The 27,089-nt window shown below is 45.9% G+C and overlaps 1 protein-coding gene across 4 annotated transcripts in view; it reads right to left on the minus strand.

Moving 5' to 3' along the window:
• The window catches only part of MPPED2 (metallophosphoesterase domain containing 2), a 1,149,018-nt gene that overhangs the window by 1,041,774 nt on the left and 80,155 nt on the right, over positions 1–27,089 (minus strand). For all 4 annotated transcript variants that reach the window (XM_069623535.1, XM_069623537.1, XM_069623538.1 and 1 more), the window contains exon 2: positions 1,366–1,609. In XM_069623535.1, coding sequence (XP_069479636.1) covers positions 1,366–1,493 — 128 coding nt within the window. In that variant the 5' untranslated portion in view covers positions 1,494–1,609. The remainder of the gene's footprint in view (positions 1–1,365; positions 1,610–27,089) is intronic.

Below are 27,089 nucleotides of genomic sequence, written 5' to 3' on the forward strand. Positions count from 1 at the left end.
GTGGTACTGTGCAAACGGAATTTACTGCGGTCACATAGGTTGGCTTCTGGAACAATTTTTAAATTAGGCATAAATCACTGATTGCAGCACCACATCAATGACGAAAACTGTGCTGCTCACAAAGCTTGTTCAATTAAAGGTAATTAATGAGTACTAATGGTGCAATTAGCATTCAAAGTTACAGTGCGGACAAATGTTGTTATTGCATCAGGGCTAAGCCCAGCCACACACCTGGTGATGGTGCTGGGGCTGCAGCTGGCATACCAGTGTAATGGACCGATTTGTACTGTGTTTGTGCTGGCATGAAGAAAGTTTGTGCATGGCTGCCACAATGAACCGTTGTGTCCTGTGATCACCAGTGCTAATAATAGCACAATGTTGTAAAGGTGGCAGTCCTACCACACGTGCAAACTTGGGACATTGTGCCAGTTCGAAAAAAAGCCACAGTCATTTCCCTGGCATGAAGGCCACAGTAAGTGGGTATATTGTGACATGTAATGTATGTTGGATGAAAAGAAATTCTAGGAGACAGTGCTTTTAGAGGACCCAACTAGAAATGTCTGCTATTGGCATGCAGACTTGGCGGGGCAGGCTAGCAGTCCAGTCAACCCTAGCCAGCATGCAAGCTACCAGCAGACACCCTGGGAGCCAGACTCTTAAATGTGGTGTTCATCTCGTTGCTGCAACTTTGTTAACCATACTGGCAGTGTACCACCAAGGGGCACACTGGCTTCCATTCTGTCTGCACCGACCGACCGCTGGGAGACAGTAATTAAGGCTGACAATGATGAGAAAGCTGAACATAATGGAAACCAACCATGGTGCAGCAACTGAGCATAATGGAAACTTGTAATGATCAACTAAGTACTTCGAATGTAATTTGATATCTGGGCATAATTTAAACTAGTATTAATCTGCTAAGCGGGTGTGCTAAAAACTGGCACGTATGCTAACTAGGCAAAATGTTAATTTTCATGAAGTGCTAGTTGGGTTAAAACAAATAAAAACTGGAAAAAATATGTATTCATGAAGATTTTTTTGGAGGTCCATAGTGGAATTGCCACTTTGATTTAAAACTCGGTTGTAAGCTCCGTGTATTTCCCTTTGTGGGATAAGAACTGAATCTTTCAAAATAGGCAAAGCTACCTCTCACCAGTCCACTTACAAACACAAATAGTTGCTCTCATGGCGACTTCACTTCAATTAAGAATTAAGAGTTAACTATCAGGTATTATTTCATCTCAGAGGTCCCAGAAATAACCTATCCATGTTCTGCCTCCTTTAAGGCAGCCCGGCCCCTTTTCCACAGTGACCCTGCATGTTTAATCAAGTGTGCAAACATTATTATGACATGACAGTACTTACATGTGAACATGCGGAGGCTGGAACCGGCTCTGGTTGATGTTGTAGTGGGTGAAGGCCTGCGTAGGGTTCGAGCTGTATTCATCCACGGAGATGGTAACTTTGCCTTGTGAGGGAATTCCATGAGCCATGCTTCTTCCTCTTCATAGACATGAGCAATCTACAAATCTACAAATCGGCCCGTGGAAGTGCACATGCTGCTTCAGCTGACTTCGAAGTGCAGCAGTCAAGTCATTAGTCCCACCACCTGAGGCAAAGAAAAAACACAAAAAGTGCAGTGAGTGCTGGTGTATCGTTAATAACAATCATCTGATCACAGCCCTGGGAAAAAACTAAGAAATTCATAGATTTTAGGATATTGAGGCATGCATCTGCATACATGTTTCATTAACAGTACGTAGAAGTAGAGGCCAGAGCTACTATAAAAGTTTATGTTATGAGTCCATTGTTCCAGAAAGCAGAGACATGCAGTGGACAATTCAAGACCATAGTCTCCAAGCATATTGTGTGTTAATTGAAGTTGGACATTTTCATTGTTGCATTTCTAAGTTGTCTGAAGTTCACATGGGTTTCGTCAAGCGTGGATCATGAATCCACGACACATCTGTAGTAATTTGGCTTTAACTAGTATGCCAACTTTTGCAAAGTTGTTATTCTACTCAAATAGAGCCTTAAACAAGAGTGTGGGAGCTTTGTTAGTAAATTACAGGAAAATGTGCAATCGTTCATCAATGAGCATTTCACTCATTATAACACAAATGAAATAGAAGAGCATGTACATTGAATATTATTTAACTTGGTTGTCTGCAACCTGACTCAAGATGTTTTGGACTACAACTCCTATGATACCTCACCACTGACAATAATACTAAGGCTGTTTGGAATTGTAGTCAAAAACATCTGCAGTGGCCAAAGTTGTAGACCCACGATTTAACAGTAGGAATTGTACGGTTACAAGGTAAACTGTGAGCTATTTTCTGCAAGATTGAACATAGCAATTCAGGGATTTAGAAATGTTTTGAAACCTGTACATTGCCCCAGAACATACTGTATGAAAATACTGTATTTGGTTTATGTTAAAAGCAGGCCTTTTGATTAGCAGATGAAGAGTGATATTTTAAGATGGACGGAAATTATGAAAAATGAAGTTGGTTTCAAGTGCACTTCAATTAAAAATGCTTTTTAATGGCTAGTAACATGCTTATTTACAAAGTCAAATGCATGTCATTTGGAATTCAAGACAATGTTATGCCAAATTTAATGGGCAAGAGAGAAGAAAAAACAGACGAGCCTTATCGGAGTTACTGCCAATACAATCAACGAAGATGTTGAAACAGACGATTCACCTTTTCTCTTTGTAAATAACCTACAAATGACATGACTGTACGCTGGTCCAAACAATATGATACATACAATATTGGGTTCAATGTTGAAACTAAATATAAAGGACAGACTGTTCAAATTCAAGTGAATTTCGCTTGGCTTCACTAATGTATATGTTTCAAGCTTTGGGGCAATCGTTTTCAATATTTGTTCTGGTCCAAGAAAGAAGTCGTATGACAGAATAAGCAGCAAAGCAAAACCTGTGGTGGAATAGTTTCCCCAAAAGTCACATGTTTATACGCACATCGCTGTGAGCAGTAACCTGATCCGAAACGGTCCCGACACCAGGTATAGTGCACGCCTGCAGCTATCTTAAAATGTGTGCTCACTCTATAAAGTCACCATTGTACCGTATCTGATGACTTGTATCTATTAGATCCGTGCTGCTTTGTAGATCAACAAAGCCATCAACTATATAACTCCAATGCATACCTCACGTAAATAAAACATTTTTTGTTATATTTTTACAATATAATCACCCCAGTGACATACCTAACTCAATTGCATCCCCATGTGAACATATGTTGAAATAAATACCCCAAAAAATTAAATAAATGAACTAAAAGTGAACATGCCAGTGACCACTGGGACCAGGTGTCACCCAGTAGGTATTACAAAATGAGACAGTATAGAACAATCACAATTTCCATTTCATTAGTCTATTCAAAGGTGTAGATCTCCAGATCTATCACCACACATTCATAGTGAGGGCCATTATATACATGGTCACCATTTGTTTTTTATCCTCACAGGGACTGTGTGGCCTGTGGGATCTCGTACTGTATGTTCTAAACAATGAATCTAATTCAAATGTATGAAACTTATTCAACGGCTGTACAATATGGCAGGTTTTGTGCTGGCACATGCTGAAACAAAGGTGCCCAGTTTATGGACACTCCTGTCCCCTGCACACTGTAAGGCTGAACATTCAGCTTACTAATATTCAACATTTTTACTAGTGTATGTGTTTATGTTATTCCTCTGACAGAAAATAAACTTTCCAGAAGGTCTTTGGTGAAAGCTTATTTACTATTCAGAGGTCAAACCAGTCGCTCTACGCGTTTCGGGCCCTTTTCCCTTTCTTCAGGAACTAAACTGTGAAAATAAACAGACGGGATATCTAGCACCCCATATTACACAATTCTTGAAACACTTGTGTATAGGCGCGTTACAAATGCCATATCATATCATAACCATAATACATCTTATGTTATTCATAATAGGTTTACCATAGTAATCGCCCTAACGTTCGTTACAGACTAATGACTCCACTACATTGTGATCCAAGTCCCCAATTCAGAGTACACCTCAGAGTCTAACACAATTTCCACCACCTAAATCATTGATGTGAAACCCAATCTAAAATAAACCTCCCACCAGTGTGATGACCGCACCTAAGTGTTCTCTACTTTACATATATAAGCGCATAAAGATTTAAAGAAAAACCAAATACAAGCTAAACCCACGTCCATCTGAAAACACTATTATTCATACCTGATCCCCTTCTTCTGAGTAACTAGAATGAATTCCATTTAGCATACGGCCTCTGTTCATCTCCCACTTAGCTTAATATAATCTGTACTGTTAAAAGGTGATGAGGAAAACAATAAATACAACTTATTCCTAAAACTCCTGTGTTCCATTCAAATCTGTAGCAGGTATCAAGTGTACCCAGCTCCACATACCTTCCAAATATCCTCCATACTGCATGCAGATAATTCTATAACATCCGCTGATCATATGCAGTCTTTAACCAATCAGACAGAGTTGGGAAACCTCCACCTCTTTACTATTAGGACCGTGTACCAATACTTCTAACAGCGAGGTCTGAAGACAGGATCGTGAAACCATATATGAACGTCCTGTGTTCAAATGTCTGTATACATGCATCCATTGAAAATATATAAGCCATAAGAACCGGAGCACCGACTCGACTTAGAAAGATCTTGCGCTTGTCTAATATCGTTCTATGCTGTCTTTCTTCAGTCGCAAACGCTGACTGTATGGAATAGTTTCCCCAATAGTCACATGTTTATATGCACATTGCTGTGAGCAGTCACCTGATCCTAAACGGTCCCGACACCAAGCGTAGTGCTGTGCACCCCTGGCAGCCATCTTAAAATGTATGCTCACTCCATAGAGTCATCATTGTACTGTATCTGATGACTTGTAACTATTAGATCCGTGCTGCTTTGTAGATCGACAAAGCCATCAACTATATAACTCCAACGCATACCTGACGTAAACAAAACATTTTTTGTTATATTTTACAAAATAATCACCCGTGACATATCTAACTCAATTGCACCCCCATGTGAACAAATGTTGAAACAAATACCCCAAAAAATAAATAAATGAACTAAAAGTGAACATGCCAGTGACCACTGGGACCAAGTGGCACACAGTAGGGATTACAAAATGAGACAGTATATAACATATCACAATTTCCATTTCAATAGTCTATTCAAAGGTGTAGATCTCCAGATCTATCACCACACATTCATAGTGACAGCCACTATTTGTTGTTTATCCTCACAGTGACTCTGTGGCCAGTGGGATCTCGTACTGTATGTTCTAAACAATTAATCTAAGGCAAATGTATGAAACTTATTCATCGGCTGTACACATGTCGCACGAGGCTGGCGCACAGCGTGCCCGTGCGAATGTCTGTGCCAGCCGCGTGCGATAACATCAATTTCCGCGCACAGCGTATTCATGGATTCTCGCCTCCAAAAGCAGACGTGGCGCAGAGTGGCGCAGCGACCCTGCAGCAGCGCCAGTTACGCCCCCAAGAACGCCCTTGCGCAAGGAAAAGCCATCAAGATCGCAAAACCATCGCAAAGGGCTGCGCCAACCCTGTACCAGTTTACCGGACTGGCAAACAGCAAACGCAAAGCGGGGAACGTGTATTACGGGTTTCGGGAACACGCGTGCGCGAGAAGTCTCACACGCGATCTGGCCTGGGGGAGCGTGTGCATGTATTCCAGAGGTGCGCGAGAAGTTCCACATGCGATTGGCCTAGGCGCGTGTATTCCAGAGGTGCGCGAGAAGTTTCACACGTGATTGGCCTGTGCGCGTGTATTTCAGGGGTGCGCGAGAAGTTACACACGCGATTGGGCTTGGGGGAGTGTGTGCGTGTATTTCAGAGGTGCGCGAGAAGTTCCACACGCGATTGGCCTGGGCGCGTGTATTTCAGAGGTGCGCGAGAAGTTCCACACGCGATTGGCCTGGGCGCGTGTATTTCAGAGGTGCGCGAGAAGTTCCACACGCGATTGGCCTGGGCGCGTGTATTTCAGAGGTGCGCGAGAAGTTCCACACGCGATTGGCTTGGGCGCGTGTATTCCAGAGGTGCGCGAGAAGTTTCACACGCGATTGGCCTGTGCGCGTGTATTTCAGGGGTGCGCGAGAAGTTCCACACGCGATCGGGCCTGGGGGAGCGTGTGCGTGTATTTCAGAGGTGCGCAAGAAGTTCCACACGCGATTGGCCTGGGCGCGTGTATTTCAGAGGTGCGCGAGAAGTTCCACACGCGATTTCAGCAGGGTACGTGTATTTCAGGGGTGCGCGATAATTTTCACACGCAATTTCAGCAGGGTACGTGTATTTCAGGGGTGCGCGAGAATTTTCACATGCAATTTCTGCAGGGTACGTGTATTTCAGGGGTGCCGGGGAGTCCTACATGTGATTTGACAGTGTGGGTCCTCCCAGGTGTCCCCTGTACACCCTCCACGGCCCCTGCAGGCAGCCCACACCACATGGGACTACCCTGCATCCCTGGTCATGTCCCGCAGGCAGCCCACCGAACATGGGCATGCCCCCCAGCAAAGGCACATGTCTCCTTGCACTACTGATCACCAACTCATGTCCCCTTGCACCCCCACCCCCTGCATTGCGGGGCACCTGCCAGCAGGCCCCCACTCATGTCCCCCTGCACCCCCACCCCCCAGCATTGCGGGGCACCTGCCAGCAGGCCCCCACTCATGTCCCACGCATGTCCCCCTGCACCCCCACCCCCCAGCATTGCGGGGCACCTGCCAGCAGGCCCCCACACATGTCCCCCAGCCAACATGTCATCACAATCTAGATCCCTGGCCCTTATGGTCAGCCTCCAAATGCAAAACACCCACTCGAGTATTGCATCCACCCACTTAGAAATGGCAATGACATGATAGAACCCCAATAGCAAGTTTGGAAATGAACACATGGCCCTCACATACACCCAATGGGTGTCAGTGAATCTCAAAACCCATATCATGATATGCATGATACCAATGAGATGATACTACACATTGAAGTTTGATGAAAAAAATGTATTAAAAACAGCATAAATGGAATTAAAAATAAACAAATGACAATGGGAATCAAAAACCAAAAGCAGCATGTCCGTAAAATAATGAAAAACGACAAATCATAATCCAAAGGAAAGGTGTCCAAAGTCACAGTTCAAGAAAGTAAATCCAAGGTAAAAACAAAACCGAAAACCATTGCTCCATGGGTAAATCCAAAAAAAAATAAAAAAAATCCAACAGTCAACTATATACAGATAAACAAACCAGGGTCCGTGATCCCAACTGAAGAAATGAAACATACATAAAAATACTACCTAATGAAATAAAACTATATACAAAAATGTGGCCCATTGTCCAAAAGGTCCAAAATAAATAAAAAAGCAAAGGAAACCTAACACTAACTACATAACTATTTACAAGGGCAGCAGGCTAGTCCGACGGCTCACTGGTTGTTGTCATGGGCCAGGGCATCATCGAACTCCTGTTCAATGGCTTGGAGGCGGGCTTGTTCCCTGGCCCCGAGGTCCCGCAGGGATAATGCAGTGTCCAGCTCCAACTCCCTGCGAAGACCCTCGAGGCACTCAGCCCGCCTCGGCGCCCTCCGCATGGAGTTCTCCGCCCTGACCATTGTGAGCCGTTCCTCCTCTGCCCGCTGCCGCTCCGCACCTATCTGCTGGCCCAACCGCTCCCACACTGAAGCCACTCCCATTCCAGGGTTCTCCTGCCCTCCGGCCGATGCCTGCACCCCTGATGTTGATGGCCCCGAGCCATGATGCCTCCCACGTCGAGCCTGCCGCTGCCTCCGACGCAACTGCCTGGCTGCTGGTAACCACCGACGCCGTCGTGCACATGCCCTGCCCGATGATGCCGTCACATCCTCCATCTGCTGGGGTCCAGTTGCTGGTGTGTCCACCCCTTCTGGACCTCCGACTCCTGACTGTGGCAGGGATGGGATCCCCACCGAGGTGGCTGCATTGGTCGGGGCAGGTCCACAGGGGGCCCTGGTGGCATCTGGGCCGGAAGACGGCATGGAGTACGACTGGCGCATAGCCTCCACAGAGGAGGAGAGGGTCGCCAGAGTGCCCGACACATGTACGAGACCCCCGACCATGACCGCTCCCAACTGGGCCACGTTGGCACGGTGCTCTTCGTGATGACGTGCGTGCTCCCCCCGGGAAGCACGCACCTCATCACGAATGACAGCCATGCGCAACGCGACACCAATCAGGACCTTCTCCATACGGCCAGGGGTCCCCTCGTCCGCAGGTGGAGGGGAGTCAGATGACATGGACATCCCCCCCCCTACCTGCGGACGGGCCTGGGATGGGGCATCCCTGCTGGTGCATGGTGGTGCAGTCACAGTGTCGGGGACAGTGACATGCACAGGCACCTTCACAGCGACCTGTGCTGCCTCCTGCCCCTGCCCCTGGACTGCACCACTTGCAGCAGCAGGGATGCCCCCACCAGGCCCCATGTGCGGCTCAGTAGCGGCCTCCTCCTCCTCTGTGGAAACCACCAACCTGGATGGCTCCACACCGTCTTCCGCTGTTGCAAGCCCCTGTGGGGGCTCACCCACCCCTTCCGCTGCAGCCGTGGGGGAATCCCCGCCGCTTAGCTCCACAGCGCCGTCTCCGCCCTCTTCTTCACTTTGCACTGTGTAGAGGGAGACATAGAACACAAGCATCAGGGTACTGTACAATGGTCCCCTAGACAGGAAGCAATAGCAGATGAGTGGCACTGTCAAAGATCACTTCCATCATGTCCCTCCACAACACATGGGTCAGTGCAGTCAAAACACATGCAGTAACAGGCATGGCGCATGCTATGGACATAAGCAAACATGTCCAAGGGACTCTTGAAGCATACAATGTTGTTTTTGGACTCACATGCATCATGGGTCATGCCTATCACATGCACACACTTCAACGTACTTTCATCCATCTGGACTCGTACACCCCAGACACAGTGGATGCAAGGATAACTAGGCTGCATCAGTGAATCTGAACATTGTCACACACATGTGTGATGCATCCATGGCATCCACAAGTCACAGACACGCAGGTCAGAAACACAGACATGGACACCATACATGTACATGGCATCAGCACCCATCCCTCACCCACACCCATGTCCAGGAACAGAGACTGGCATGCTCTCATGTGTCCATTCCGCATAGGGCTCCCCATGTTACATTTAAACACATACACCAACCGTGTGCTTCACACATTACTGGTCTCACATGCATGACCATGATGTCCCTGCACACACACACGCGTACATGGCTTATGTCACACATACAGGCAAGTATCAGTCAACCAGCACGCTGCAACATGCCCTGTCTCACACAGCAATGCTTGGCCACTTACCGCTCGACTCCAGACGGGTCTGCCTCTCAAGGATCTGGGCATGGAGCGCTGGGCGTACGCGTTCCAGGACCCTCAGCTGGATGGTACTCATGCTGCCCCGGCCCCCCTCCACAAGGCGCCGGGCCTTTATGAGGGTCCTGGACCTGAAGTCCTCCCAGCGCTTCTTGACTTGCTTGATGTTGCGGGTTGCCACCCCCTCCGCGTTGATGGCAACCACAAAGTCATCCCAGATCCTGTCCCGTCCTTCCTTGTCGGCGCGTGGTGATCCGAAGGGGGCATCATAATGCCCCAGGACAAGCTCCACCAGGACACCAACTTCCTTCTGACTGAAGCTGGTGGCCCTCTGCCCCTCTGGCTGGGGGTCGCCAGTGGTCTCGGATGGTGTTTGCCCCGACATGGCGACCCCCGAGGCAGGCGTGGGTGGGCAACTGGGTCCTGGGGCTGGGCTGTGGAGCGATGGTATCCCAGTCGGGAGTGTTCTGTTCCAGCAGGGGTGGACACAGCAACTGGACCCCTGCAGATGGCTGATGTGCAGGCACCAAATGGCAGGGCATGGTGGCAGCAGCAGATGGCTCGTGGGAGGCTGCTCGGAGCTCTGGGGGGCAGTAATTCGGCCTTTTGGGCAGGAGCGTGGTCTTCCGTGTGCTTAGGCGTGACCAGCTTGATACGGAGTGATTTGGCACGTGAAAATTCTGCACGTCAGCGTGTGAATCGAGGAAAGGCCCTTAGCGCGTAAGCACGCATACGCGATTCCATTGGACCGAAGGCCCTTAGCGCGTATGCGTGTCTGTGACGTATCGCGCACAGGCGTTGCTTTTTGTGGGGTGCGGTGTGTGTTTTGCAGGCGTTGGGGTTCACACGCTATTACTTCACAGTGGGTGGGTGTTGGCTACGCGTTCTTCTACACGCAAGGCAGACGGTGAGTGGTACCCTGCTCCCCCAGGCCCGATCGCGTGTAAAACCACCCGCGAGCCCCTGAAATACACGTACCCCGCTCCCCCAGGCCCGATCGCGTGTGAAAACACCTGCGAGCCCCTGAAATACACGCGCCCAGGCCAATCGCGTGTGGAACTTCTCGCGCACCCCTGGAATACACGCGCCGAGGCCAATCGCGTGTGAAACTTCTCGCGCACCCCTGAAATACACGCGCCCAGGCAAATCGCGTGTGGTACTTCTCGCGCACCCCTGAAATACACACGCCCAGGCCAATCGCGTGTGAGAAACTTCTCGCGCACCTCTGGAATACACGCACACGCTCCCCCAGGCCCGATCGCGTGTGAAACTTCTCGCGCACCTCTGAAATACACGGACACGCTCCCCCAGGCCCGATCACATGTGGGCCTTCTCTGGTGCACATTTTTTTCCTGCGCAGGGACGCTACCGCCTGCTTTCGTGTGGCGGACATGTATGGGCCTGTGCGTGTCTTTGGCCATGCGCTGTTTTTCCCTATTCGATTCCATGAATACGTGTTGCAGGCGAGCGTGTGGGCGTTCTGCGCACTTGCCTCCTGTACTTCCCCCGTGACGCCCACATTTTCACGAGTTGTTCCCCATTCTGCGTGTGATGCCCCGTGTTACGCCTACTTTTGTTATGTGCGCCGCGCTATGTGCAAATTCGCTGTGGCCTTATCGCACGGCGTTCGATGACCTGTGCGCCAGCGTGCACCGCGCACTTTTTCAGCGCACATCCCACATTTTGCACGTGCACGGACTTCCATGAATTGATGTGCAATGTTTTCTGTGCGATAATCGCACTTGCACTGCGATTTTCGCTATTTCACTGCGAATCACACGTTTTCGCACGCGTGCGCCTTTTTTTCGGCGCACATTAATTCCATGAATCGGCCTGTTAGTGTTTTTAGTCCACATGTTAGATGTATGCTCTATCCACCTCTCAGATGCTGGTCTTGATGTCTGGCCTACACATAGTAGATCACATGGGCACTTGATACAATAGATAATAGCAGGTGTTGTGCATGTGGCAAAGTCACACAGGACAATCTTTTTAACTGTTTATGGATGTGCAATAGTTTGGCCCTTTTATAACGTTATTACAGTTTCTCCATGCAAGACAGGGAAAGGTCCCCTTCTGTACTCGGGACCATCTGTCTATCTCTTTGTGGTTTTTCAGCACGTACAAGGTTGTCTAGAATGAAATGAAGCAAAACCAACTTTGTCACAGGTATATGATATGATATGGCATTTATAACGTGCCTATACACAAGTGTTTCAAGGCGTGACGAGGCAAGGGAGTGGAAACTGAGGGAAGACACAGACAGCGAGGCTACTAGGCCAGGTTGCATTGAGATTGTGCAAGTGCAGGGCGGGGGGGGTGGGAAAGGTGCAAGGGGCAGTGCAGTACATAGGATGACAGTGAAATAAATATAGAAAAATAGAATAGAATAGAGGTGCAGCCAGCTGGTGGTAAGTGCAAGGGTAAGTGCAGACATCAGCTGTCAGTGCTAGTAGGGGCTGTAGGGATACAGAAACAGTCCCCAAGTGCAAGGGTTGCCAGGGGGGCAGTGCAGGTATGCAACTGGCGGGGGGGAGGGGGCTGGGCCCGAGATCAGAGGGCAGCCAGGAAAACCAGTGCAGTTTCAGATTCAGCCAGGAGATCAGCAGGGGAGAGGAGGAGAGAACACAGAAGCAAAGAGGAAGGTCTTGAGGTGCTTCTGAAACCGGAGATGGTTCTCCTCAAGTTTGAGAGAGGTAGGGAGGCTGTTCCAGAGGGAGACAAAATTCAGAATTGCAAAAACTCTTTCCGCAATAAAAAAAATATTTTATTTATATACAATGTTTGAGTTCTTGGTTCAAAATATGCAATTCATTAACATAAATTCAATAACATCACACTCTCCTCATTTATACCTTCATTCATCCACAAGATATAATCTCTTCTCTTTCAAAAAAGTGTGAGACCTCAGTCCTCACAAATGAACATAAGACAATCCTGTTAGTATTAATATTGTTCTTTTTCTGTCTTCATACACATTCAATGTTCAGAGAATAGTTATAATTCCATTCTCTTAGATCTACATATGTTTCGGTCGATCTTGGACTCCACTGGGTCCGCTGTTTATCCAACCTTCTTCAGGATCTGGGAACCACCCATCAGGGTTCCCAATATAGCTGAGAGAGTGATGTATTCTATGAAGTATTTTCTACAAAAGAGAGAAGAGATTATATCTGGTGGACGAATGAAGGTATGAATGAGGAGAGTGTGATGTTATTGAATTTATGTTGATGAATTGTATATTTTGAACCAAGAACTCAAACATTGTATATAAATAAAATATTTATTTATTGCGAAAAGAGTTTTTGCAATTCTGAATATTGTTTGTCGCCAGCCTCATCCATACCTAGGTCCATTATTTTCCTTCTATATACCTTACCTGGAGGACCTATGGTTTTCACAGGTACCCTTCCATTTACCCTGTTCCAGAGGGAGGCCTCAGCAAAAGAAAGAGATCTACCACCAACTCGCTGCTTGGTGAAGAGACTAACCCTGAGGGGGTTGGAGGCGGATGAGCAAAGAGCTTGAGAAGGAAGATATTTAGGAAGAGAGAGTTGAAGGTATTGTGGTCCCAGGCCCCAGAAGGCCTTGTGGACAATGCAGAGGGTTTTGAGCTTAATCCTCACCGCCACTGGGAACGAGTGCACAGATTTCAGTCCTGGAGAGATGCAATCCCTGGGCTTGAGGCCAAAAACAAGTCTCGCAGTACTGTTTTGGATAAGTTGCAGAGGGCGGAGGGTAGAGGCAGACAGATTTAGAAAGAGGCTGTTGCAGTAGTCCAGCCTAGAGAGAACCAGAGCTCTGTAGGCAGTGAGCTTCTGGGGGAAGGAGAGGAAAGAAAGAATACCTCTGAGGAGGTGCAGCTGGTATTGTGACTTCTTAGAGACGTCAGAGATATGAGGAGAGAAGGAAAGTGTGGAGTTGAAGATTACCCAGAGGTTTTTAGCTTCACAGGTGGGAGCAGGAAGAGTGCCGAGAGAGGCCGGCCAGAGAGTGAGAAGAAAGGAGGGAGCAGGAGAATCTCAGTCTTAGTGGCATTGAGGCAGAGATCATTGGCACACCACTCCTGACAGACAGAGATGAGAGAAGGAGAAGAGGTGGCTGAAGGGAGCCTGAAAATGAGCAGAGTGTCATCTGCATAGCATGGAAGGTCCGAGGAGGAAGGAGGTCAGCCAAGCCAGGGCCTGATTGCTGATACCCAGATTATAACACGCAACGTTTGAGCAGGATGGCATAGTTGACAGTGTCAAAGGCAGAATAGAGATCAAGTAAGATGAGGACACAGGGGGTGTTGGAATCAAGGTTGGAGAACAAGTCTTCACGGATGTTCAAGAGAGCAGTTTCCGTGCTTCTGGCAGCTCTGAAGCCAGACTGATGGTCATGAAGACAGCCAACAGATTCAGGGTGAAGATTGAGCTGGGAGATGGCCAGCTTTTCCAGGAGTTTGCCCAGGAAAGGAGTGGAGATTGGACGATAGTTAGCCAGACAGGTAGGGTCGGCAGAAGGTTTCTTAAGAAGAGGGTGCACAAGGCAGTGCTTCAGGAGGGAGGTATTCCTTTATTTGTTTGTTTTATTATTTATAGCGCGCGTAAGACCCGAAGGTATCAGGGCGCAGAGAAAGACAGGCAGAGTTCTCAGCTTGGTTACAGTGCTGTGCATATATACATTCAATAGGGCAGTGGTAATAGGTACATACAAAGTAAGCATAAATTGCCTAAATTGTAAGAAATATGCAAGGGAGTAGTATACATGTGGAGATAATATGCAGCAATAATATACATGTGGAAATAATATACAGCATTAGAGACAGAATATGGCATGCATAGCAGAGGTTGACTATGTACAAGTGGGCTAGTCATGGAGGTCCATTGGTAGAACATTGTGGGTTAATGGTTGTTTTCCTTAAATCAGTTAATGATATTCAGTCGAAAGTGAGGGTAAGTTTGTTCTGTTAATAAGGCAGGCGGTAGGGAATACCACAGCTGGGCTGCTTTAACTGGGAAGCTACCCCCTGCGCCCCGGCCCCTGTTTTGGCTCGTTTGAATGTAAGTATTATTAAGAGGTTTGAGTTGGCCAGTGTTGTCGGACGGTTACAGGATTGTCTTTGTATATGGACTTTTAGATTTGTCTAAGGATACAGAGTAATTTACGTTGCTGTTTCCTTCCTGAAGAGCATTTATCCAATCTGATGCTTGCATGACCCTTACAAGACAACTTTATAAACACCCTGATTGGATGAATGCTCCCGTCCGTCCATATATAACACTCACTACCTATGGTTCTCCCTCCCCCATACTTAAAAAAGTGCAACAAACACCCATGTAGCATTGAAGTAATTCCTACTCATCCTGGACCACTCCTCCTCCAGTGGCAGGATCTCAGTGGAGATCTGAATCAAAGGCCTGCTCCTTGCCGCTCACCCCAGCCCTCTCACAAACCTCCACAGCACTCATACTGCCACCCCTTGCAGTCCGGTGAGGTTAGAGGCACTATGTCCCAGTGTTCCATCACCTTCTGTGCTGGTGATTAGTGCTCCACCTTGAAACCATTCATATATTTGTTCTAAAAGAAGCAGATAAAGTCAAATGAGTAATCAAGGCATGCCAGGTATGCAGGTGGCACCTGCTGGAACCTGTGTGGTGATGCGTTGTCTTGCTTCCAAGACAAACACGTTGCCTATGAGCTTTCCTCTTGGCACTATCCTCCCTAGGCAACCACGCTGAAATTCCCTGACCAGGCACCAGAACACAAGCAGAGAGCAGAATGAAGCAGCAGATGATCCCCAGGTATATATGTAAGTTTTAAAAAGTGTTTGCATGCATACCTGCATGTCTCACTTGCTCTCTCTCTCTCTGAGAGCAAGAAAGAGAGAGAGAGAGAGAGAGAGAGAGAGAGAGAGAGAGAGAGAGAGAGCGAGAGAGCGAGAGAGAACACGCACACATTTTTTTTGGGGAAGAAACCGCCCATGCCAGCCACATGAAAGTGATATACAGTGGATGCTGGCATATATTGCGCATGCAGCATCATAAAACTGATTTAAATTGTGAATTGTGGCATATATTGTGAGTGCAAAATCATCAAAATGATTTACAGTGGCAGTAGTGGCATATATAGTGGGCACAGCTTCATGTAAGTGACACATCTTGTCAGTGGTGCCCAGTGATTTTATTTAATTGGAGTGTGTGAGGTATCATGAGTAAGACTCTCACACAGAGGTATAGTATTGATTGCTATAAACTTGTATTAAAAGAAACGGGTTAGAGAAAACCCTGTCTTTTCCTAACTCTAAAAGGAGTTACCTGCCCCAACCAAACTAACTATGGTCTCTGTCAAGATGTCCAAAGTAAAAAGTCTTCCGCCTTATGTCCAAAAACCTATGATGACCCTTACACGTTAAACCCATCATAAAGTGCAAAAGGGCTTAATGTTCGCTAGCTGCCACTTGCAGTTGTAGATCACAAATTAAACTAAAATTTCCAAAAGGGTGTCAACGAAAGAAACAACCAAAAGTTCCAGCATCATAGGAAGGAGTTGTTAGGTAATTGAATTCAGTGTTAATTTACCATTCACAATTATACATTTTAAATATTTGAACATCTCGCCATGTTGTGCTGTTTGATTGGTTGTGTATTTTAGAATGCTCCTGTGGTGCCAACAATGTATGTTTCGTATTTTCCTGTGATGGCATTGTTATGTGAAGTATTATTTTTGAAACTTGAGAAATCCTACATCTTTTTGGTTACAGAATGTTGGCAAGTATGTTAATTGCTTGGTATACTCTCCTGCCAGGACTTTGCCAATGTTGCAACACTCTCATGTTCATATTTATTTTCATTAGTGTATCAGGCCTTTGCCCGCCTTTCTTTAGCAACTTCACGTGCTTGCCAGGTTCCCCCCAGCTCCCCTGATCAGGTTCTCCCAGGCTTTCAAATTAATTTCAATTGGCATGCAGTGTATGCCTCAAAGCGCCCCGGTGCCCTAATCTCCCTGTGTGGGCTCACCGGTCTATCCTGGCTTCTTTGGCGTTCTCTGCGGTCTGCGCATTGCCCAGCGGTAAGCTTAGTCTTCTGGCCAGCATTCCGTCGGCTTCCCGGTTCTCGCACTGCAGCAGCTCTCCCAGTAGAGCGTCTCTTGCACCTTACTTCTGCATAGTGGACCTCCAGTCTCAGAGCCTTCTCTTCCCTCCAACACTCCCACATGCTCGCCTGCTCTCCGGTCTGCTCAGCTTCCATCTGGTTTCCCAACCGGCCATGGGTATGGGTCTCCATATTCCTGGCTTCTCTGGTGTATTAAGTTCCCAGCATTGAGCTGTTCGGAACAGGTAGCCTGCACTGTGCGCTTCTCAGCGGGCATGATCTTCATTACTCTGGCCCTCTTCCTCATCCCAGTAGACCCATAGGAACAAGCATGTGTTTCTCTATGATTTTTAACAGGTTCCAATATTCCATACATATCAGGGATGGCAAGGACTGGTGACCATTCTACCTCACAAAGGGGGGAATGACAAGTCTTCTAGTGAGCCATCTTCACCTCTCGGAGGTTGGTTGTGCCACAGGTGGTCCTCCCACAGAGAGCCACCCCCCAAGTTGGAGTCGGGTAGTTTCTGCCCTTCCCTGGCCACATGGGGAAGACTTTCCACAGGAAGTTAGTGATGACTTCACTAGATTCGTCACAAGGGGCATAAACAACTGTGACTGCATGCAGCGATGGAGCCCAAACCCAGCCAGAGAGGGTTTGGTTAGGGTCTCCCCAGGAATATATATTTTTTAAATAATGGGTCAAAATGGTGTTTTTACAGCACACTTTCTGTGAATAACCTAGTTAAGACACACAATCAGTTTTGTAGGGTAAAATGGGAAAAGAAATCCATGAGCCGCCAAGTTACCAATAGGGCAAAGGAGCATTAGCCAACAAATTTTCATGATGCATTTGTCCACTATACGCTAGTGCAAAAAAAGCATTTTCAAGCTGACTATGTCCATACATGCCCATGCTGGCTGCACCAATATGTGCCATCATCCCCACATAAGAATATACTTGTAAAAATGCCATGCGATATTAAGAAAAACTGCCTAGACGGGTTGCGCCAATATAGGCCAGTATGGCAAAGTAAGAACACTGATGATGTTGGCTTTGCCCCTAAAGCCAATATAAAATGCCATGCCACAATAAGAAAACATGTGCTTGCTGCCTGTACAAATTCTCTGCAATCCATGTAAGAACTCTCATCAGGTTGGCTTTGCAATTAACACCAGTGTAAAATGCCATGCCATATGAGAAAAACAGGTCTCTGTTGACTACATAAATGCCACCCATATCTAAAAACACTAGTTTTGGCTTTGCACTTAATGCAAGTATCGAATGCCATGCCATAGTAAGAAAAAATGTCATTAGTGGCTACAAAAATGCCCTCCCCCCCATATGTAAGACCAATCATAATGTTGGCTTAGCCCTGAATTATAGAATGCAATTCCCCAGCAAGGAAATATGTCCTTGCTGGCAGTGCAATTGCCCCGCCATCCATGTCAGAACACAAATCATGATGGTTTTGAACTTAATGCCAGTATGAAATGCTATGCCATAGAAAGAAAACAATTTATTTGCTGGCTACACAAATGCCCCTTCTCCCCCACATAAGCACAATAATCATGTTGGCTTTGCCCTTAAAACCATTATAGAATGCCATGTGATAATAAGACAACAGACCTTTGAAGGATACACAAATGCAAATACCCACCTTCCCTCACCTACATGCGAGAATTTGTTGAATTTGTACGTGTGTCTGAAATGCCATGCCCCAGTAAGAAAACATGTCACTGCTGGATGATTGGATCAACTGCCCCCTGCCCCCACCAAGGAGAACGCCAGGGCCTCTCAACGATTTCAGTTAAAATAGACCCATAGGCTCTTGGGAGCCCTGAGCGTCTGCCCTGTGATGGCAGTCTTATAACACATAAGCATGCTCTGTTAATTCGGGACATTAAGTTACAGGCTGTCTTTGCTGGCGGCTTAGGGCCTTTACCTGCCTCTGGCAGTTTCGGGCACGTTATTAGCACCTCACTGCCTTTTTATTCAGGGTTCCCAGATATTCGCACTCTGCTGACAAACAGCGATGTATTGCCTTTCAGGCGTGCAGTATTTCAGCCCCTGCTGGCTGGCTGTCTTCTGATAATCTGCAGCTATTCACTACCGTGCTGCATTCTATGGACCTTATAATTTATCACATATAGATTCATAGGCCGTCTTACTAATAACTGCGCCCAGACAATGATTATATTATTTATATTGTTTGGGTATTTGTACTATTTTCAAAGTTATGCAGCTGAACCTAAGTTACTCATTCATACTTCCTGCATGCATGTACATAAAACATGACCAATAACACATTAAAATGACCAAAGGTGCGTTGCTAACATACATTTAATGAAGACACAGTACAATATTATAAAAATGTGTTAATTTTATGGGGTATACAGTGGCGAATTTGTATAATTTGTATAATTGTGTATCGTTATAGAATGTGACTTCATTGAATGATTACTAGCAGTGCACGTTTGGTCTTATTATAATTTAAACACCCCACGGGTGACAGTAGGGTGGGGCCCCAAACATCATGTTAAATTTGGCCCCCCCATCAGCAGGACATCTTCAGCTGGCCCTGCTCCCCGGGCCTCGCATGTATATACACATTCATCACACAAAAAGTCACGCACCAATACAATCCCTCACATGCACGCAGTGCTCCAGATAAGATTTTGAAGTTTAAAGTTGAGAATAAATAAAATTATTTTTTACTTAGTATTTTATAAGTGAGTAAATATATGTTTTGACTGTAAAACAGAAATCTTTTTGTAATATTGATTCCTTTGCAGCTAGTTAGTCATGCACATTAAAAGATACAGGTTACATTTTTTTGAGCAGGCACTAATAATAGTAGTTTCTTCCTGTGGAATCCATTTCCATGGAGCAGTGTGGGTGAAAGCAGGGGCACAAGGAACTACATGTCCGTTTCCTATTTTCTGGTGGGAGTATTTTTACTCCCTATTTTTATATTTTTGGCAGTACTCCCTATTTTTTTAAATAATTTTGTCAGTATTTGTCAATCTTTAGGGCATAAAAGTGGCTGATACACCCCTTATCTGTAGGGCTGCATGCAAGTGTTCAAGCATTAATGTATTCTCATGTTCACTGGCATTCATTCACTCATGAAAACAGCAACATTCACTCACTTGCACATTCAGCATTAAATACATATTTGCAAACACACAATCATTCACATACATGAATGAACAGATACATACCCACTTGATTTAAAAAAATTAAATAAAATGCACACCTGTTCGTCTGCTCCGATCCAGCCTCCCACTCACTCCACAGCTGCTCCAGAAGGTCCTTCCTGCAAACCCTCCAGGCAGGTCGCAGGGAGTGGTGTCAATCAAAACACTGCTCCCTCCTTCCTGGTGTCTGAGAGAGATGCAGGATGACAGGGATTGGCCGACGCAGGCCCTCCTAATCCACAGGGAGATTAGTAGATGCAGGAGCACGCGATGTGCTTTTGGAGGGTGCAATACCCCAGCCAGTATGCGCAGTGGGCTATGCAAGACTGGGGAAGCAAAGCGTCTCGGTCTTGCACGGGTAATTGCCCACGCTCAGTTGGTTTACTTCACCAAAAGGGAAACCTGGTTTCCCCACAAAACAGCCAAAACACGTGTGCCCCTGTAGTTCCATGCTGTAGCTAAGGGAACGCACAGTTTTATACTGGGATCTGGCTCCTCCATAAAAGAGGGAGTGGGGCGGGTCGACACCATTTCAACCATTATGAAGCGTTTGTGCATTGTACATTGTTCAGCATGAAAGTGATTTACACTGGTAATGCTGGCATATTTTGTGGACATGGCAAAAAGTGTTTTACAGTATGAATGCTGGCCTATATTGTGGGTGCAGCAATGTGAAGGTAATTTACAGTAGCAGTGCTAGCAAATACGGAGATCACAGATATCAGGGAAATATTGTAAAATGCCCCTCTGTCTTCTTACGGGCCTGGCATTTACTTCATGTTCAACCCTAGAGAGCCGATTGTAAATATTATGACTTTTTACCAATTGTGTCTCCATTGCACTGTAAAATGCACCACTTAACCCCATTATTTTACACAATTTCTCTGAGGAACCTCCCACATTATGTAGGGTCCCTCGGTACGTTCTGTCCCTGGTGCTAGTTAATGCTCCTCCCACCGAATATTTTAATCAGCCATCAGTGACATTTAATCATTTAGAATGTAGATACTCCTTCAGGAGCCATCCGTCCCCTCACTGGCATCAAACGTTGCCTCCCCCAGTGTGTGGGCAGGACAAAACCGTGTCAACTACGCACATCCTAGGACAGTGCTGCTGGTACAACGAGCAGCCGAAGCGCACCCATCAACCCTACCCCTGCAAAAAGACCTTTGCGCATACTGTTATGGTCTGGGATTTGGTGTAATTGACGCATGCACGATCACTTAATTCCCCTTCATATTGTGTTACATGCACAGGCTTCACACAGCTGTCCTGAGACTCATTCACCAAGCCTCACATACATTGTCATTAATTTGGCAGTCTGCCCACTGATTTATACACCCCTACATGCTTATTCAATAATCCACTCATCATATCACACTTCTGCATTTTTCCATCCATCCCCACACAATCAAATGCGCTTCAACGTTCCAGCACCTTCAAAATCTTCCCTTAATTCCTCGAGCACCATGCCCGTATTCATTCATTTTTCCTTAATAATAGTTAATGCACACATCCTCCCTTGATCAAAATTAACTGATTCTCATGTATATTCATCCATCCACCAATTTGCACCATCTCTCCACTCTGTCTTCTTTCCTCTCGAAATATCACTCTACCGCCTCGACATATCTCAAGTGTGTCTCTGCAAATGAATTCAGAATTTTTTTTGACATTACAACAGCCCAAACTATTGACTTTCTTAATGCTTGATTCCCCTTGTGCGGCTGCGATGGTAATTTGTTTAGAGTGTGTCTAATATCAAAAATGAATTATTGGTGCCGACAGTGAATACATAGCCTCTGGTACCTAAAATAGAAAACACAGGCATGAGAAAATACGCGTTTTAAATACCTTTCTAAAGTCAAAATGGTTGTTAAAAACCTTGATGGAAACGTGCATGGAGTTCAATAGATTGAAGACCCGGACTGACCTGACAAAGGACGAACCATGGCTTTATAGGGGTGCAACGGCGGGAGGAGCCCTTCCAAAAATATCATGATTTAAAGGGACACAGCCTTTGAAGTGAGGTTCCATAACTGAATTAGAATTATTCAGTATTTTCTAAGGATATTAGTGGACCAAACCTTGCAGTTTGTTCAGAATCTGGATCACTTGTCCATGATCTTTGGGTAACAATAGTCTTCCCATCACAAATCATGTTTTGTGTAAGAGATCCTAAAAGAAATTAAGGAGCTTGAGCATAGCTCAACACTACAAGATTCCCACTCCCACCACCATAGAAACGTCCAGGCAAAACAGAATTGTCCACTTTAATGCCTCCCATTTGTGTGTATAGTAGACTGAGGCACAGAGCTAAAATGTGATTTGCCCAGAACAACACGATTTTAGCTGGGAATGAAAACCAAGTCTCCTGGTTTTCAATTACACATCTCCCCCTACGACGCATGGACACAAAATTAAAATGTGGGAGGAGGCAAATCCAATATCAGTCCAGCACAAATATATATTATTAGCACCCAGCAGGGGGCGTTGGGTGAGAGGGTAAGGGGGCAGCAAGTGTGGCGTACTCCCAGCCAATCAAGAGGCTCGGAACAGGGTCAGGAAAGCCCCCACACCGAGGTTCCCTGCAAGCGGGAGGCTGCCATCTTCCCCGCTGGGATAAAGGTTAAGTGCCACCCTGCACGTCCCTTTATCCCCTTCCCCCAACCCCTATTACCAAATCACTCACCCACCCCATGCCACTTACTTGACACTCTTTTGTCCCTCGCCGGAAACACTGTGTTCCCGGTGCATCCTCGTCCAGGCAATGGCTGTCACGGAAAGGGAATACGGACTATGTGTTCCCTTCTTCTTAGACGATAGTGGCCATCTTGGTTTGTAGTTTTTTTCAATTTCAGAAATGTCAAACACCCTGTTTCTCTACTTGAACAAAAACTGTTAGCATCCCGGTATAAGATGCTCGGATGCTAATAGCAATAAATCCCTCTGGGCATGGGGACTTTACCAGGACAGGTAATGCCCAGTCTCACGTTAAAGCCCTCGTACTTGGCCTGGTAAAGACCCCGCTCGTTGCAGGTTTATTACTTAATTGTGCCCTGGATAGAAATGACCGACATGACCTTCCTTGTTAAATCTGAGAACAGTATGCAAGTTACTGTCTCATGGCGACGCAGGCTGCAGGAAAATTCCTCTAACCGTGTAGTTGACTATTCTGTAAAAAAAAGAATCATGACTCACAGTGGATGCTTCCATGAGTGAGCTAGGAGACAATTCGGGCTGCCGCGTGTAGTCTAACAATTATTATTTTTGCATATGGAGCAATACTGCTTGCTGTCTAATAAACCATGCACAAGTGCTGCCTTTTGCAAACTGCACACTTAAAAGAATCACTTTTAGGCTGCCCCAATTCTAGCAGTCGGCTAACGCAATTTGAAGCAAGACAATGTTATTTGCCCAGGATCACATGTTTTGGTCAATTGGGGAAGCGGGTCTTTAAGCTAATGTTTTCCATATTGCATAGTTTGCAATTAGCAGTAGAGTGCACCTACGCGTGTTCCATGTTTTGCTGTACACCAGCATAACATGTTTTCTGCTTATGGCTAAACAAGTACATCGTCTTCAATAAACGTGGCTACAAAGCATCATATAACACTGTAAATCAAACTGATGAAATAAAATAAATCTTTATAGAAAAATGTTAGACAAAACAGTCAGTATTCACTTTGAAAAGAGGAAAGATCACAGCAGTGAATGCATATCTGAAAAATAATAACGAGGCAAATCAGCAAAAGGGGGATTACAAATGCACTGTTGTCGATCTCTTTAGTAGAATTCCAAATACAAGGAAGTCGAAAGAGCGCGAATAACGATTTGTAAAGTTTACAAAGAATTAAATGATCCATTCTCCTAAACATCAATAGAGGTGATAAGCTACATACAAAAAACGAAATCACGTATTAAAAGATCCTGCTCTCAGGTTAAATGGCTGCAAACTCATTCACACAGATATTTTTTAGCATCCAGTTTTGAGTACTTGAGACTTTATACCATCGCAAAGGGGTCCAGAGTATGAGGAGAAACAGGTGAAATGGACTCCATAAAAATGGCCCATCAGCAGCAGAGAAAAAAAATGAGGGCCCCTCTGCAGCCCTGCTGAAGGGCTCCCCAAGTTACTCGAAGAAAGGTATTCTGCGACAGACTCTCGGGCTACCATTCATGCCTAATGATTATGGTGATCATACTGCCGTAGAGCGACATGTTGTGGACTGCAATGAGGGAAAGATGTAAGGTTTTGAATAAAATGGGACACCCAACAAAGAAACAAGGAGGGCAGCGTCTGCCATCTAAATGTTCCTGCTACTATTGTGTGTGCTGAGCAATATTATGCCCAAGGCAGTAGCGGAGGCAGCTTTTGGTAACAGGGGTCGGGTGCCTCCCGAGGAGGAACTGGCATTGTAAACGATTCAAGGTCAGGGGCTGGCAGGTGACTATATTAAGTGAAGGGCAATGGCCATCTTCCACAAATTAGTGCAAGGGAGTAAGCATAGCAAGAGAGCCGTTGGTAATGCTGGGGAAATCTTGTGTTTCTCCCGAGAACATTTTTGAAACTAATGCAATAAAATTGTGCTTTTTACAGCATTTTTTTTTTTAAAGACATGGGTTAAAAAGTTATACAAGTTACAATTAGTTCTCTAAAGTAATGCATGAACATATCTAGCAGATGCCATGTCACCCAGAGCACAGAGGAGTGGTTGACATTTTCATGATGCCCAAGTTCACAGCACATGCCAGCATTGTCGTTACAAGTGTAAATAATTTCATGAAGCTGAGTTCTCTATAAAGGTCAGAATTCCCAGTGTAACCACAATCTATGCCATTAGGGTCATTATAAATAACTTCTGAAGTCGCAAGCACAATCTAGGCTTGTATAGCAAACTCAATCTAGGCTTGTATGGTCACTGCACCCACAATCTATTCCAAAATTCTCAATATAGCAAATTGATGTTGCTGAAACATGTTAGGGGATGCTTGTGGTCTCGTGCAGAAGGGATGTGATCGAGCAGGTTGGGCTGGACTGCCCCTTTTGGGGTGGGACCAAGCCCGATTTGCATATGGTCTTTCCCCTTTTGTAATAGCTTTGCAGGCGAAGACTGATGGTCTGGAGGGTTGCCAAGAGCAATGCTAGAGGTTCAGATTAATTTGAAACCTTCCAGCCATCACCACTTTTGCACAAACACTGTAAGCCAGCATTGCCAGTATCAACAACTTCCATGAAGCAGCCCCTGCTGCCAAAAACATCAATGCATTGTGCACACCCATCACCTATGCACATACCCCACTACAAACATCACTGACACAATACATCAGAAGCAAAGACATGTGCAGACTTTAACTCTGTCTGTGCAGAAAGGAAAGATGCAGAAGTCAGCTCTTCTCTGTCTACGCCCTAGACTCTGATCTCCTCCCAGTCAACAGCAGAAACGCCCTGTACTATTACATTTCAGGATGGAGCTCAAGACTCCTCTTCAAGGAGTGGCTTTTCCCCAACGCCTAGATCCACATACCCTCCACTCTCCAAATAACCTCATAATGGAAAAACTGCTCCCCACCCCCTTGTTTCCTCCTCTGGTTATGTGTAGATCCCTTGATGCCAAATTGCCTGCGCTGTCCCATTTCTTAGCTCACTGCTCCCTTGTATTGATCCCTTGTGACGTGCTTCCCTCACGGTAGACTTTCCACTGACTTTTAAAGCCATCTTTTGCTTCTCTGTTTCTTCCCGAAGCTATGTCCATGCTCAATGAATACCATGATAACAATAACAATCTAGATACACTGCAAACATGTACTTTGAGTCACTCATGTTCTCGTGTGTTCTTTTGTTTTCATCTAGTTAGCACATTGTAAATACATTTCGCTGGCTCCGTTTGTAAATACATCACTGTTTATGATATAAACACTTCAATAAGTGAGTAAATCTTCATTCTGTAAGTCTCCTATGGGAAAGAGCATGGCGATAAATGGCACAATAGTTCCTGGATGCTTTGCATAAAATCATAGAACATTTTGGAAAAATAGAAATAGTCTGTGATAATGATGTAAGCATGTAACTATTTTGAGCAAACAATGCACAGTGTGCTTGTGTTATATATTATCCTGGTTCAAATGTTGTTAATATATGAAACATCCCCACTGCTTGGGGCATGAATGCAGCTAACAAGTATAAAGTTGAACAGTGTTCTTAGTTCTGAGATGGAAGGGAGTTGAAAAGGAATGTTGGGGAGGCTCAGTTGGAGAAGGGAGCAAGGAGGGTGAGCAGGGCAGTAAAGCTGGGGGCGTGTTTACCCATTACTTGTTACAACACCACGGGTGTGGGGCCTACCTAACATCAGTGGAGACGAGCTGGTCAAGCCCACAGGGTCCGCTGCACATCACCTTAACATCTAAGGTTCTGAAGGGTGAGCCGTTGGCTGACTTATGCAGCTCCAGGGGAGTGAGTCGCCACCCGGGGTGACAACAACGTGCAATCCATCAGCACACCGGCACGGCTCCGACATTCGAGCGGGACTGAATGGTTGTCTCATTGTGGGATTGAAGCACCAATGGATTGAGTCTGCCGTAACGGCACTGAAGGACCTGTCTTTGGGCCGGAGGAGCACGCAACCGTTGGTGCTCGGTGCGGTTCCAACAAGGAAGGTGAAGCGAGCAAGGGTTCCATAGCAGCATTGTAGGAACAGTGTATGGGGTCCGCAGAGCACACGTTTAAGTGTTGTTTTTATATGAAACATCCCCACTGCTTGGGGCATGGATGCAAACATGTATATAGATGAACAGTGTTCTTAATTCCGAGATGGAAGAGAGTTGAAAAGGAATGTTGGGGAGGCTCAGTTAGAGAAAGGAGCAAGGAGGGCGAGCAAGGTGGTGAAGCTGGGGACTTGTATACCCATCACTTCTGCACGCTACCTTAATTAATAAACTCAGGTAGCAACAACCAGGAGAGTGTGGCCTACCTTACATCAGCTTGCTCTTCATTTGCTTTTCATTTGTCAGAATACTTGCCCCAACGGTAAAATGTCTACAAAATAGAAGTCATGTATACCTTTTTTTTCTTTTTTTAATCTTTATTTCTCAGACAGTCATATAACAAGTGGTAAGAATGGTACTGCACAGTGCGGTTTACAGAGTTTACCATATTGACACAGTATCGGAGAGTCGCACAGTAAAAATAAACTGAACAGTGCAATAACAATATATTCTAGTCTTTCTTCCAAGAGCCCACTCATTCCTAGGGGACTGCCCACCCCTTTGTCCGTGGCTTCCGCCATATACAGTCTCAGTGGATTCCATATTTCCTTGGGCCTGCACGTAGTGACTGTGGTAAACACATAATGCTCTTCCTTTTCATAAGTACCAGTTCCCATAACCACTCTTCCCTTTGGGG

The sequence above is a fragment of the Ambystoma mexicanum genome, chromosome 11 (assembly GCF_040938575.1).
Source record: "Ambystoma mexicanum isolate Mex_15411 chromosome 11, UKY_AmexF1_1, whole genome shotgun sequence".
Classification (NCBI taxonomy): domain Eukaryota; kingdom Metazoa; phylum Chordata; class Amphibia; order Caudata; family Ambystomatidae; genus Ambystoma; species Ambystoma mexicanum.